The sequence below is a fragment of the Malurus melanocephalus genome, unplaced genomic scaffold, assembly GCF_030028575.1.
Source record: "Malurus melanocephalus ecotype Western Australia unplaced genomic scaffold, MMel_1.1 scaffold_145, whole genome shotgun sequence".
Taxonomy (NCBI): Eukaryota; Metazoa; Chordata; class Aves; order Passeriformes; family Maluridae; genus Malurus; species Malurus melanocephalus.
In genome coordinates, this window is record NW_026623377.1 from 1,338,866 (window position 1) to 1,354,015 (window position 15,150).

Consider the following 15,150-nt stretch of genomic DNA (forward strand, 5'->3'; position numbering starts at 1 on the left):
TGGCTGGGAGATGAGCACCAAATTTATTAAAGGCAAAGAAAAATTTGCTTATGAACAGAGATAAAAAGGATACAGACTAAAACAGGAGTGGAAACAGCTGCCTGCTTAAGGAAGTCACTGCAATTTCTAGGAGAATTCTTGGTGTGGGCACAGATGCTGCTTAGATTAGTAAAATCTTGGAAAAGAATAAAATACCTGAAGTTTAACCTACTTGGTGTAATTTGAAGAGGAACAATCCCTACTGTGGGTAGTTTAAATAACATACATCAAGTCCATCTATTTATACTTAAATACAAGAAGAACAGGACCACATCAGACTTGCTCATATAGATTAAAAAGCACCCTATTTACAGCACAGCAAAATAAGCACCAATACTTGGAAGTATTCTATGAATTTATTTCCATGAGAAGACTTTGAAATTTTGGTCTATCAAGTCTGAAAAAGTTGTATGAATAAATAACGCATGTAGTCTACCTAAGTAAATCTGACTAAAGACAATATCTGAAGCATTTAAGTCTTCAGTCTTCAGGCAAAAGTAAGCACTAGCATGCATTGCTTAACAACTGGAACAGTTTATAGAAGTTCAATTATTGTGACTCAGCTAACAAGCAGCAGTTCACTATCGCTCATAATCACCTCTTTTTCTCCTGCAGTACTTACTTACTGACTCCTACATGTCACTTCCACGGAAGTGGCAAGTTGAAAATTAAACTAGGATTATCTGTAACTGGAACATTTTTATTACATTATTTATTTCCTGCAGTTTTTTTTTTTTTCATTGCATGCTAGAAACTTTTCCTGAACTTGTGTCGTAATCTTTTYCCCTGCTGAAGTTTCTTTCATCAAGTTATAAGACATCAAATTCCTGTATGGCACCATTTTCAAAAATATTTTGAATTCCTGATACACTGATTTGAAGCACTCAGTTGTTTTGAAAATATTTTAAACCTTATGACTAAATGTGCCATCATTAGTCAAATGCTACAGTTAGTCTAAATCTTTACCCAGGCAATAATATAAATTTAGGATCTCCTTAAACTTCATGCAAATCTGTTCACTTTCCAAACGATTCAACAGTTTGCAGAGTACTAGCTCAATTGCTTTCCTCTGTCCATCAGCATTATTCCTATGAAGAAACTAGTTCTCATACATCTTTTTTTGCTCCCACTGAAATTCATGGCAAAAATTTCTGACTTCTTTCAGTAAAACCAGAACAGCCAGTAGAGGGAGCACAAACGCATACAAATAATTTTCTTTGGTTCCTGTAAAAATGATAACCTGTACTATTTTTTTTCACACAGTATTTGCACTACTTTTTTCCCCTCCTGATCAAAAATACTGTTTTGTTTRAGCTCCAAGAAAGGCTGATCCAAGGTGAGGAGACTGTTCTTTGGTGGCCCTTCTTACAACTCCTGAGACCTCAGGACTCCATGTAAAGAAAGGGCAGAGGCTGAACCCTGTGAAAATGGTATTGGCAAAATAATGTTTTCTATCTCCATAACACTGCTGGGCAGACCAGCTTAATGGGGAGCATCTTTGASTTTTGGACAGAACCAGTTTTCTGCAGACTGATACTTCTGCCAGCTGATCCTTGCACATGAGCACACAGGTTGGCTGAAGAGGTACAGTATAGCACAATGTAGCTAAACAATGCTTTCTACCTTGCACACGTGCTCATTCAGCAAGTTGCAGCTTTCAGAGTTTGTCCCTTTATGTGAGCCCAATGTCACAAGCTGTACAGAAAATGTCACACGTGAGTGCCCTCTCTGCCCACTGATTCTGCTGGCAGACATTGCCTGGAAGAGGTTGCTTTGTTGAGGGACTCAGAAGGTGAGTTGCTCTGCACATGAGAATGTCTCAGGCAATAATGCAGGACCTTTATCCTCCTCTTTACTTCCAARTTTGATGAATTTCAAATGGGATCTCAGGATTGTTATGATTTTTGCGTGCTTCCCCCATAATGGAAGAAAAGTTCTAATCCCTTCAGGGGCTGCCTCGAAAAAAATACCCCATCCCACATCCTCTCCAGGAAACCACATGTAAACTTCTGAGTTTTGTATTCCATTGCTAGGCTTTTCTGTGGTCGAGAACATGGAGCTGCCCTCACATCCATTCAGCTTTGTTTGAAGCTGCATGCATGCAACAATTGCAAAAGCACTTGCCAGTAGTGCAAGTACACTCCCATTAAAGAAAATAGAGTTAGATAAATGACAAGTGCTTTGGAAAATGACTATGCTAGATACAGTAGAGGATAGGAAGGAATAAAAGCAGGTAACCAATGGGATGTGAAAAGTTTCAGAACAAAGAAAGAAGTGACCTTAGAAATCCATTGGTTCTCTACTTCTAAATAATTAGTTTGGAGTTCAGGTGGCCKGGGATTCTCAGCAGCATACAAGAAGCTGCTCCCTGGGCCTGGGGTGTCAGCAGGGCTGGCAAACAAGCACTATCAGCAATAGGAATGCTAATCTAAATATTTAAGTGAGGGACATCTTTGTAAGTATCTTTTTGGTAAACACATCTGATGTATTTTCCATCCTCAATTCTCCCTGTTTCAGAGAAAAAAAGGGGGTACTACAATTCCTTGCTCTACAGATGTAGGTAAAAGTAAAGGATTTGACTTTAGATTAGTATAAGAACTAGAGAAGTGTTTTTGGACCTCAGTGTGGTCACTGGATCCATCCTTAAGTCTATGAATTACCTTCTACATTACACTGAGTAATAATTTCCCTAAAATAGTTTCTGTCTATTCAAATATACACAATCATATCTGATTTTCTGGTAAGGAAATCTAATCAGATTTTATATTTTTCTTTGTTTTCCCTGCATCTCCAAATAATTTCAAGCCCCAGTCTACTTGGTGACCACTAACTAAGGAACTGAACTTTACAAGCCAAATAAATCTCCTCAATSTCATATTCCTATGCCATTTTCACTGCAGAAGACATCTCAGTTGGCCCTATACTGACCTTGAAAAGAAAAGGAATAACTGGATAATACTTGAATATATTAATCATTGAATCTATAGTATGCAGTAATACACGTGGCAAGACAGAGTTAATTTTTGTTATTAAAAATGGTAAAGAAACAGGGGTTTTTAGAGAGGCTATGAGGGTATCTCTGAGGATCAGAAAATATCTGTGTGTGTCTGTTTTGATAATCATTCAGGCTCAGACACTTTACCTGCTGGCCTGGTTTGAGCGGCGATAGTGTTATTCCCTGGGTATTGATGACGGGGAGTATCTGGTTGCCGATGACAGTGGCGATGATCTGACCCTGGGCATTGGTCAATAACTGTGGAGTGATTGGCTGCACCTGAAGTCCCTGAGCTCCACCTGCCGCCTGGCTGGATGGGACTGGATTAGGCATCAGTGGGATTGTTCCAATAATCTGGAAAAAACAACACAGGGAGAATACAGACATGCCATGGATACTTGCCACATATAATTACTTATATTCTGCATGCTGAATCAAACTTAGGTGAAAAACGCACAGAGAGACTGGTGAAACAGGCTGAGGGTGGGAAACGTCATTCCTTTACTGGGGTGATGAGGACTACCAAATTCATTTGTCATGTCAAATACCACCTGCACATTTATCACTGTCCACTCCCACCTGCAACAAATGTGCTGTGGCTGAATGAGTGAAACAAATGGTGGGCCACGCTCTGGGCCCTGGGTTTGTTCCCCCTGCACATTTTAACAGCAGAGTGAAATAGATAAAAGTATCACTCTTTTTGTCTTGCTTTCTACATCTTCTACAATGTTACTAACAGTGCTTGTATAATTAGCCTCGTCTTTCTGATACCTGGTACTCCAGATGAGCACCTATTACTACCATGCGATCTCAGGAAGAAACAAAGGGATACTGATACCTTTTAGGGCATGCCTTATTAAGATATGTTCATAAAAATGTGGCTGGTTTTGGATGACAACAATGAAATACAACACAACAGGAGGGCTGATGTTAGAAAAAATATATTAGCTAACATTTCTGGGGCAAGTAGTTGCAGAAAGAGACACATGTGACATCTCAGACTTCAGAATACAGTTATTTCCTAAATGTGAATGTGCCAGTAAAACTAATATTAGGATGAGTTGTCAAACTGATGTTGTAAGAGAGCTTGCCAGTCAAAAAGCTGCTAGGCTGAAAATGTTATGCTGTTGCAAGATTTACAAGTATTAAAGCATCTGAAATAAACTTCTGATGAAACTTCAGCCTAAACCCAAACTTTTTCTTTTTTTTTTTTATTTTTTTTTTTCAAACAGCAACATATGAAGCTGGAGTCATAGGATTATTGCAGAAAGAAAAATAAAAATAAAAAGAGCATAGCACATCTCTATTTCCTTCACCGTATCTCCTCTCTCTTTATCATAGCCTCCCAGAAAATATGTACCCYCTTATAAGGCTTCCAGTCTACCCTTTCCAGAAACCTTGATTCTTTCACTTTRTCCTGAACATTCACCACACTGCATTGCCACTTTTGACTCCCACTAGTATGATCCTGATTTTCCTGTGCCTGTGACCACATATTGTCCTACTGGGCTGCTGAGAAAGAGGGTGGATTATGGCTGAATTTTCCTTCTTTTTCCTCAGTGGAGATAGAAACAGGATAGTTTTCCTCAGTCTCTATGCTGGTTCTCATTCAAGTCAGTCATCTTTTTAGATCTCTTTTTTTCTGACAAATGTTATATAAATTAATCAGCTGATTCAAAGCCATTAAGTAGGTATGGAGAGAGGGATGGATGGAAAGAGAAAGAGAAGTATACATAGCACTAGTCAGAGACTAGTTTCCACATGAAAATAGGCAAGAACTCAAAAGCAAGTATGTACCTAAAACATATAAACTAAACTATATAAACATATAGTTTAYAAAACTAAACTATAAACTATATGTACCTATAAACATATAACATTCCTATTGATTTCAACAATCAATTTATATCATATTAATGGAAGCTTTACAATACTGTGTAAAATCAGCTCTAAAATAATTGTTTAGTGAAAACATCAGTTAGCTTTTTGGGCAGATCACTAAGTTGCTTTGTGTGAGTGAAAAACTAGAACAACACTGAATCTCTTGCTACAATACAAAATTAATAGAAGTGTGAAGTGTGTGGTGAAGAGTAACAGATAATGTGAAGACCTCTGCCTACTGAAACCACCAGACATTATATAAAACAACCCCAAAAAATCTATTCTTAAGAAAACATCATGCAAAGATATTCAAGTAACTCTGGCATAGCTGTAGGGGCAGGTAGCTGTCATCACCCTCTCCCATTGTTATGCTAAGATATGACTCCATTGAGTGACACTGTCCTAATGAGTGACAGCTCCTTCAGCAGTTACACCTCCATGGTGTGCCTCTAGGTAGGCGCCACAGTGAACTGCAGGGTGACAACCTAAATTGACTCCTGGAGCAAAAGGAGTGCACTTAGTTAGCTATGGCAGCTCAGCTAGCAAATGGYAGGTGCTGAAGTCGTTGTCTGTTTACCAAATTTGCCCAGTTAGAAAGGCTTAGCATGGGAAGACCAGAGAACCATAAAGAAAAGCAGGGCAGCTCTCCTGTGGGAGAACCTGATAAAATAGCAAGCCCAGCTACGGAGCTGTGTTGTAAGAGCTGCATATATCAAGACTGTTCAAAAGACTGTAAAGATACAATTTAAGTTGTTCTTAATGCGTTGCTAAAAGGTAGACAGATCAATAAAGATTATTATCCCCATTTTATGGAGTATGAAAGTGAAGCATGGTGAAGAACATTCAGAGTTAGCCTTCTAAGCTGAAATTTCCTCAGAGTTTTTCTTTGCAGATCACAATGCTTTTATTTTTTTAAGGTGTCCCTAGCTGAATGGCAATTGCTTTCCTGTTCATGTGAGAAGAGAGGCATTTATTTACATCACTATCAAATTTCAAATTGTTTTCTGAAATCAGGCTTTTAGCATGAATGGAATATAACTGCAATGCAGTGCAATGTGTGTCTCCCAGTTTCTGTGACCTACAATATTTATGGGTAACAAATATATTATTTCACTTTTAAATAATCTCACCAAACACAAGAAATAATGCTTCTTAATTTTATCAGCAGAGATATATCAAAGGCCTTCCCTTCCTTTGCCCTGTCTGTAAAGGACACAACCTTGGACTGTCATTACTCCAATGTAACTTTAACTATCAAGGTCTAATACCAGCAAAGTAAAAAATGCTGTGCTGGTTTTATCAGTAATAGAGATGTATGCATTCACATTTAACATGCATTTCTTGGACTGCAGTTGGACATTTCATAGAATGACAATGCTGAAGTGGACAGTTTGTAAGGTCAGAAGCAGAAGGCTATCTCTATGTATTAATGTGTGTCTCACACCATACTGTACATGGTGTGCTGTACATGCACACAGCCAGAAATGGAGCAGGGAAGACACAGATGGGAGAAGTGTTCCGGAAGGACAAATGAACAAATGCCCTCAGGAGTGTTACCAAAGGGCCCAAGGGTAAATCTTAATTGGAAACAGAAACTTACTGAGATTTCAGAAGATTTTATTTCCTTTTATACCAAAATAAAGTCTTTTCTGATAAAGAAAAGATATCCATTTGTCTCTACTTAAACAACAGAGCTATTCTTTATTGCATGCAGATTTGATATGGCTAAAATCAGATTCAGGTTTCCCCTTTCAAGTTCTCCCTTGTCCAAGTACCCTCTTCTAAACATCCTAATTGTTCACTGATTCACACTTAAGTACTACAACTGGATCCCTTTCTTAAACCTTGTGTGACTGTCATGATGCTGAGCCAGATCCTTCTTCCTTCTAATTTTGGTATGAAATTTCACCCTGGGCCTTGCTAATCTGTCTTCTTGAATTATTGTAGAAATTGAAGACAATTTATGGCTTTGATACATTTAAATTTTGTCAAGAAATAAAACAAGGCCATGCCACAGGCTTGATGCACTGGCGTGCCACAGTATGACTATTTAATTGCCAGTGATTTCCTAGTCGGAAGGCATTGCTCCTTTCTAGGAAATGCTGCTATTTCAGATTATATTCAAAGATGCTTCAGGAATAACCAGTGACAGGGACTCATAAGGGCTTCTTAAAGATCATCTAGTTCAGCTCCCCAGCCATTGGCAGTGATACATTTCACTAGACCACGTTACTTAAAGCCCCACCCAGCCTGGTCTTGAACACTTCCAGGGATGAGAAATCAACAATACTACGTCTTCTCTGAGACACAGCAGAATAGGCTTCTTACTCTGTCMCTATTTGGACTCAAATTCGTAAACAATTGCGCTTGTCAAAGATGTTCTTGAGGAAAAACCTCTCACATTCCTAAAAGTTTTCATGCTACAAAAAGCTAATTTAAAAAGTCTGTGTTTTTTTAATGTGTCTTTCACAACTCCTTGTATACATCATACAACTGAAAGCAAGCACTGTTCACAAAAGAGCTGCAAAACAGGCACTGTGTGCAAAACAACAATCAGACAATTTTGAAAGTCCAAGGGTTAATTCAAGGGACTCCTTGGACAAAGCTCCTCTAAGGGAGTCAGGCAGAGTAATCTGCATAGCACTGTTGATTAAAATAAATCACACCTCAGATCTATCTGAGGTACAGGTCCACATACAGGTACAAAATGCAGTGCAKGTGGAAATTGTACTAGGATATTTAATAGAAATTCAGACTACAATAACATTTTTACAGAGACAAGGTTTAGGTCCTCCTCTACTAAGCACTAAGACTGCAATTCTGGCCCTGTTCAAGTGACAGAATCCTTAGTGGGGTCAGATTATCACTTCAAGCATTCAGCATGTTTCCTTCTTTATTGTTCACGGATTAATAGATACATCAATTGCATCTTGAGCTGCTTAGAGAGTAGGTTTTACAGAAATTAACTTAGTATTTTCCTCCTTCTCAATATTAACTAAATTTTAGAAGTAATTGATTTGTTTTTAAATTCAAAAGAAATCTGGGCCATTTTTAACAGCATCTGAATATTTTCTACTGATTAATCTGTTAGTGTGATTTTAGCACCCTAGGATTCAAAGATGTCTCAATCAGATCTCTCAGACCTTACAACATGAATCTACCATTGCCAAGATGACTTCTGCAGTAAAGTTGTAAGGTTTGACTTGCACATTAAATTAAGTTTTCATCCTGCTCTACATACCATGTGTGGGCTCAATGGTCTTTGCCTACATAGTCCTGCAAATCATAAATTTATCTGCAATGAAAGAAAAGCACACAATTAAAGTGAAGGTAAAATCCTTCAGCTCCAAACAGTGGAGCTGACCATGGAGGGGGAAAATCCCAAATCCTCAATATATCAGAATTTCTGTGAATACTACCCCAAAGGCAGGGTAATGTCCTAATAYTGATTAACCGAAGTTTAGTCAGTATTGTACATTTAAACTTAAAGGTTTCTTCTTAAAAATGAGATAGGAATATCTGATCTCCTAAAAATCTGATCCTTTGAACAAATGATCCTTAAGAAAGAATAACATTTAAAAAAATCTGTTCTAATCCTTCCTTCAAATGTAATTGCCTTTGTGGTTCTCTGTGCTGTAGCACACAGGCTGAAACCATGGACAGAAGCTAAGTGATTGCTCATAACTTCTGGGGATAAAAGCCTAATTGCAGCACCATTTACACTGCAGATACAAAACTAGATTTTGCATAACTCTATGATAGACTAATAGATGGCTTCCCAGTAGTGAGTCTTCCTTGTGGCTCCTAATAAATCCATTGTGTCTTGACATTAGGTGAAGTTTCAAATGAAGTGATAGTCTCAAATGAAGCAGACAACTGTTTTTTGTTAAGCTCTTCTCCCTCTCCTCTCATCAGAAACAGGGATGGTGCCTTGCTTCATTGTTTTCCTAGCACAACCAGAGGAAAATTAGAAACTGTAGACAAATGGATAGTTCATCAGCTGTCTTTGTTTCTGCTCTGAAAAGGGTAATTAAAATCAAAGACCAACTACACTAGTCTGTTTATACTGTCAGCCGGGGCTGACATAAAACAAACAGTACCATTTAATTTGAAAAATGTCTTTACCTATAAAAAGAAAATATTAAGTATTTTTAGTAGTACCATCAAAATGAACATCTGTTCAATTTCGTCAACGTTGCAGCTCTTTAAATATTGAAGGTTAATTATTCAGTTTTGAAACTACAGAGGAGCCATATAAAAAGAAAAYAGAAAAATGGGAAAAGTGGAAGAAGCAATAGAAAAATTGTTCAGCAAAATGAGACAAACCAACATATACACCATATACATCAAAACACACGAGGCTGTTGGTGGGTGAGGAGATGATCTGGCAGCATGTTCTTGAAGCCAGTTGCATCCTGGGCTCTCCCAGAAGAGTTTGGGGGAAGTGCTTGTCTCTCTCTACTCTGTCCTCATCAAGCCCCCCTGGAGTGCTGCCTTCAGCTCTGGAGCCTTCAGCATAAAAAAGGCAGGGACGTGTCAGAGCAGGTCCAGAGGAGGCCACAAAGATGATCAGAGAGCTGGAACATCTCTCCTATGAAGGCAGGCTGAGATAGTTGACATTGTTCAGTCTGGAGAAGAGAATGCTCTGGGGAAAATTTACAGCAGCCTCCCAGTWTGTAAAGGGGGCCTTAATGCTGGGGAGAGACTGATTTACAAGGGCATGTAGGACAAGGGATCCATGATAGGACAGCAGGTAATGGCTTCAAACTAGGGAGGGGAGGTTTAGATGAGATGTTAGGAAAAAATATTTTACTATGAGGGTGGTGAAGCACTGGAATAAATTGCCTAGGGAAGCTGTGGATGGCCAATCCCCGGAAGTGTTCAATGCCAGCTTGAATGGGGCTCTGAGCAACCTGGTCTAGTGAGAGTTGTCCCTGTCCATGCAGGGGCTTGTAACTAGGTGATCTTAAATGTCCCTTCCAACCCGAAGCATTCTGTGATTCTATGATTTTCTACAGATTTGCAAACTTCTTTCAGAAGCTGCTTCTGTTCAGAGATTTGCCACATGATCACTTTATCAGCACAATTTACTTTAAGAAGACAATCTAAAGAGAAAATGACTGAGGAAAAGACATACTAATGAATATCTGCATAGGATTCTTTAGCCTCTGTGCAGGTCTCCCTTTCTTAATCACACACGTGTATATATATATATGTATATATCTATAGTATCTGTATAAATTATAAACATATAGACACAGCTATTTAAAAATACATATGATTTATTATCTATGTATATTAATAAACCCAGCTATTTATATGCACTATATTGCATATATGCAATCTGCTGTCAGTCTACACACTGAAAAATTGGAATAAAGAATACAAGAAATACAATTTGCAGATTTCTTTTCAAAGTAGTGCTGTTCTATTCTTTGGAGTAATGATAATATGATTCTTGAACCTCATACAGGATGAGACTAAGGCTGCTGTGTCTTTCAAATTAGTAGTGAAATTAATTCATGCAAATCTTGCAAATTTCCTTTGCTGCATTGTATTTCCTAAAGACAATTCAAAAAATAGTACAACAAAATGCTATTACAAGAAAAAGGTATCAAATAGAGATACTAGAAATAGGCCCCCATGAAACTTTATTCCTGGCTCACCATTTCATGTAAAGAATTGTAATTTTCAAGGTTAAGTATTGTTCATATATCATCTAATATATTGGATAGGTTATTGTTTGTGTCATAATGGAACATTGAGTCCAACATTCTGCCTGATTTTCTCAACGTTTTATCTTTTGGAAAATAATGTTTGTATATTAACATCAAACTATACAGGACTTTATTTGTCATTACTGTAGGAATTACGTGGTGAAATTTTTCTTAATAGTAGTAGTACTATTGCTAATAGTAACAAATACTATTATGTTCTGGTGGTAGAAGCATGTGTACTGTCATAAAAAAAGAATGTCTTTTTTATCAAACATGAACAACACAACATTTTCTCAGTAGAAAAATCTAAAGATATATAATTATCAAATTAAAGATTAAAAGTTATGTCAAGTGTCAGCTGAATTGTTCCTTCTAAGCAATCTGCTTATCAGCTTTAACTTCTTTTTAAAAGCAATAATTAAATAAGGCATCAGGACCCTTAGAGGTCAAAGTTCTTTCAGTTGAGCAAAACAGCTGTAGATTTTAATTAGATTTACAGGTCCTAAGCATTTCTAAAAATCAGCTACTGAGATTCTTAWATAAGCACTCATTATTTAAAATTGATGGATGTCCAACATAAAATATTTTTGTTTGTTATGACAACAGATCCATGTTATGACAAAACAGGCAATACTATCATATTTGTTGTGACAAAACAGCCATAATTTCTAATAATATTTGATGATCACGAAAAGAATTCACAACTAACTGTTTTTAGCATTTTACTKCTTGTCTCCCAAGCCACAAATATCTTTCCTGATCACTTTGCAGGTCCATGTAGGGTGTGTATAAGCAAACAAAACTTTYGTATGAGTGCTTTTGGGTTTTTTTTTTTGGTAAATCTTCTCAGTAACAAAAAAACAAGGGTATGCCTTTTCTCAGAAATTATATACATAGCAACTGGGCCAGCAGTGTGAATTTCTAGAATTAATTATAACGACAAYATTTTGGTAAATATTCATTCACCCCTACTTTCTTTTCATGCAGGCCTCCATTTTCATAGTCACCTACAGAAGTATCGTTGCTGCTTGGCTTCTCTGAAGATTTCAATATCAACTAAGTATCAAGCATCTTATAGACAAGGAATCCTTAGCTCTGAAATAAAATTTCTCAAGTTCTCAAGCTTTGTATCTGGGCTACAGCCTACTAACCCAAACATTAATTTGTGTCTTTAGATAACAAACTGGATTAAGATTCCTTTAGAACAAGGACTGTCTCTTTTGAGCAATAATATTATTTCCTGCTACTTCTCTTTCAGAGCAGATTTGCTTCCAGCCATATCAGAATCCAACATACTGGACACGTAGGGCAAGGGAATGTAGGCATCCCTACACTTTACAATACTTTCCATGCTGAGCCATTCAAGCAAATTACCGTTTCTCAGCAAGCCTAGCTAGGCCCAGCACAATGTATGCCAATGGGGTTAGGCTGGTTTCATGCTATGGTGACATTATCAGCTTGTTTGGAACTACCTTTGCTACTTGGCACTGTACTGCACTGTGCTGGCCTACTACAGAGATGCTGTTGASAGGTCAGGAACCAGAACAGGACAGGGTTTAGTAGTTGCTCTATGATCCAGTGGTTTTTACATAAGAGCTGCTATTGAGACATAGCCTTGCACAGATATGAACAAGATAGTGTTCTCTACTTGCAAACAGTTCTCACTGAAATAGCATGGGTTTAATTTTCCAATTTGTAATATTACACTTTTTTAATAGGGATGGGCACACTACTGGCAATGTCTGTGTCTGGGTGAGCAGGAGTATTTCTGGTATTCTTTCCCTTGATTGTTCCTTTCAACTTGTTTTGCACAGACAAGTAGCTTGATAAAGGAGATGGCATGCTCTTCACTGCCTTCAGCAGGTGGTCTTCACTGTCATTGCTTTATCTTGTGATGCCATTCCTGAAAAGTTATTCTACCGGAAGTACTATGGTCTTGTAAGTGTATACTAAATTTGGCAACCTCAAAGACTTATATTTCTTTTTAATTTTAATTGATGATAGTTTCTGAGGAAACAGAAGTATGTTTTTTAAAAATTACTTTGGAGGCTCAATGATGTTTTATTCTATCCTTGACTTGTCTGTTTAGAATACCAATGGATGGTTTCTTAGATATTCCATGAGAAACTGGACGGAAATTACTAACCATCAAATAATCTTCAGATGCAAGCTTTAGAACCAGAGTGCTTTAATTAGATTACAGGTCAAAGAATTTCTAGGCCTTCAATGTATTCTTGAATAATCTACTCTCATTTTCTCACTATCAAATTACAGATGCTATATAAAATTTTTATCAGAGATCACCTGATTTCTCAGTCTGTAATTCTTAAAGATGAAATTAATTGGGTATGCTGTTTCATTCAATCATTTCAGATTTAGCCAAAATTCATTGCAAGAAGGTTAATAGTTATTGCAATCAATCAGTAGCAATGGTACTCAGCATTGTTGTTACACAATCATATTTCTCCAAAACAGTGTTATAAATACTGAGCTTGTTTCACAGATGCAATGTCTGTGGATGATATGGTAGTTGTCTCTCAACCCATAACTTCAACATAGCACCTGTACAAGACATTTGTCTAAAATATGAAGTTATGCTCTGCTTCAGATGATGCTTCTACAATTTTAGATGATCTAGACATATAAAACTAATGGTCTGACTAATTAAAAGTTGTAACTGTTAGAGTGATAGTGTGCAAAAGCTCAGGGAAAGGCTGAGATGAGTAACTGCAGTAGTACACAAATGTACTACTGAAACACTTTTCAGTTTTGCAGGACATGCACTTCTTCCACAAGTGATTTTCTGACTCCTGAGAACAAGCCACAATGCTTATTACAGCATGGCAATGGTTGCACAAAGCATCCTGGAGAATTTCCCTACCATACTYCATAGTGGATATCACTGTGGAATATTCCAGCCTACAAAGTGAAATTTTGCTATAATGTATCACAATTATGTGGGAGTTGAAGACAAGAAGGAAAAATCCATTTTGCTGAAAGAAGGTAGGAAAACTTAGATTGTATGTAAATTCTTGAATGGAAAATAGTCACGACTCCAAGTTTCTAGATCTGAATGTCTAGGAAAAAAAAAAAMAACCTTCCTGAGATAAAACATAACTTCCTTTTGTCATGCATTCATCAAAGACTTGCTTGTTCTTTMCAGCACCAATGTTAACTTATCAACCAAACATAGGCCGATCCTTAGTCCTTCTTACCTTGTGAAATTTGTTCTAGCTCCTCTTCGGCACACTGCTCTGCCAATCAGTTCACCTTTGAAACATTTCTGAAATTCCAATCCACTATTCAATCACCTGTAATGTGTTTGTATAAATACTAATTACCTCCCTGCCAGTATTCCTATAAGGCTTAAGTAATTTTTGTAATGTTTCCTAAGAGTTATGAAGAAGTTACYGTAAAAAGGTTGGGTATTTTCATGTCGAAGATGACTATCTCATGAAAATACACTCAGCTGGTTTTCTTCTTGAATGTTAGTAGCAGGAATGTGTGCTTCAGTGCTTGAAAGCATAGTGACTACATTATCCCACATTATCAAATGCATCATTGATATATTTCACCTGAGCTGACAGATGGAAGTGAAAGAAAAATGTTCTGTTCACATCTTAGAGCATGGCTTAAATTTGTTCACTCTGAACAGTACTCCATAGGAACTATGGCTGTAAGTCCTGAAATACAGATATTTAGCACCTACCATGAAAGACTTGTCCTAACATCTCTCTCAGGATGAAACATTCTCCTCATGCAGTGGCACTTAACTCAGGAGGCAGCTGCCTATGGGTCTGGAGGTGAATATCCACCATTCAGTCACTGCTCCATTTCCCTTGGCCATTTGAGTCCCTCTCAGGGCTGCCAATTAATTTTTGTATATTCAAGATGTTCCTACTGAAACAAATAATTTAAAATGACAGTCAAATCTAACTAAAGGATTCTCATATTTAGGGAAGACATAAGAGACTGTGTTTATGAACCTGTGAGGAGAACATGCAGCTTAATTACCAGTTTCATTCAGGCCTGCTCTATAAGTCTGCTTATGGAAGAGTTAAATAACTATGATTTTCTTATTAAAAACAGGTAATCTTATCTTCAGCACCTCCATTGCTACTGTGCACAAGCAACATTTTCCTGATACAGACAGGCAAAATGAAATTTGTTTATGCATTTTTATATTAATTCAAACTACTTTATATTTCCCTTCTGCTGTCAGCAGAGCCCGTATCCCTGAGGTCTGTTCTGTGGAAGGTAGAAGATCCGAGACACTTTTCTATTCTTGCATGTTGTCTCTGTAGCGGTCCTTATAGTACTTCCTTTTCAACTGTGATCTGCAGAGGAGCAAAGGTGAGGGGCTCCTTTACTTTTTTGACTCTAGAGAAAGGGAAGGATAAGGACAGCAATCAGCTTTCCAGAATCCCTTCTCCATCTGTGTAGTTATCACTTATCTTATTGCTACATTTTCAGTTATTTTAGGCAGGACATTTTTTTTAATATGTTAGATAAAACCTT

The 15,150-nt window shown here is 37.4% G+C and overlaps 1 protein-coding gene across 1 annotated transcript in view; it reads right to left on the minus strand.

The window, feature by feature from the left end:
- The window catches only part of POU6F2 (POU class 6 homeobox 2), a 317,022-nt gene that overhangs the window by 29,070 nt on the left and 272,802 nt on the right, over positions 1–15,150 (minus strand). The window contains exon 7 of the mRNA XM_057371373.1: positions 3,182–3,388. Within this exon, the coding sequence (XP_057227356.1) occupies positions 3,182–3,388 (207 nt within the window). The remainder of the gene's footprint in view (positions 1–3,181; positions 3,389–15,150) is intronic.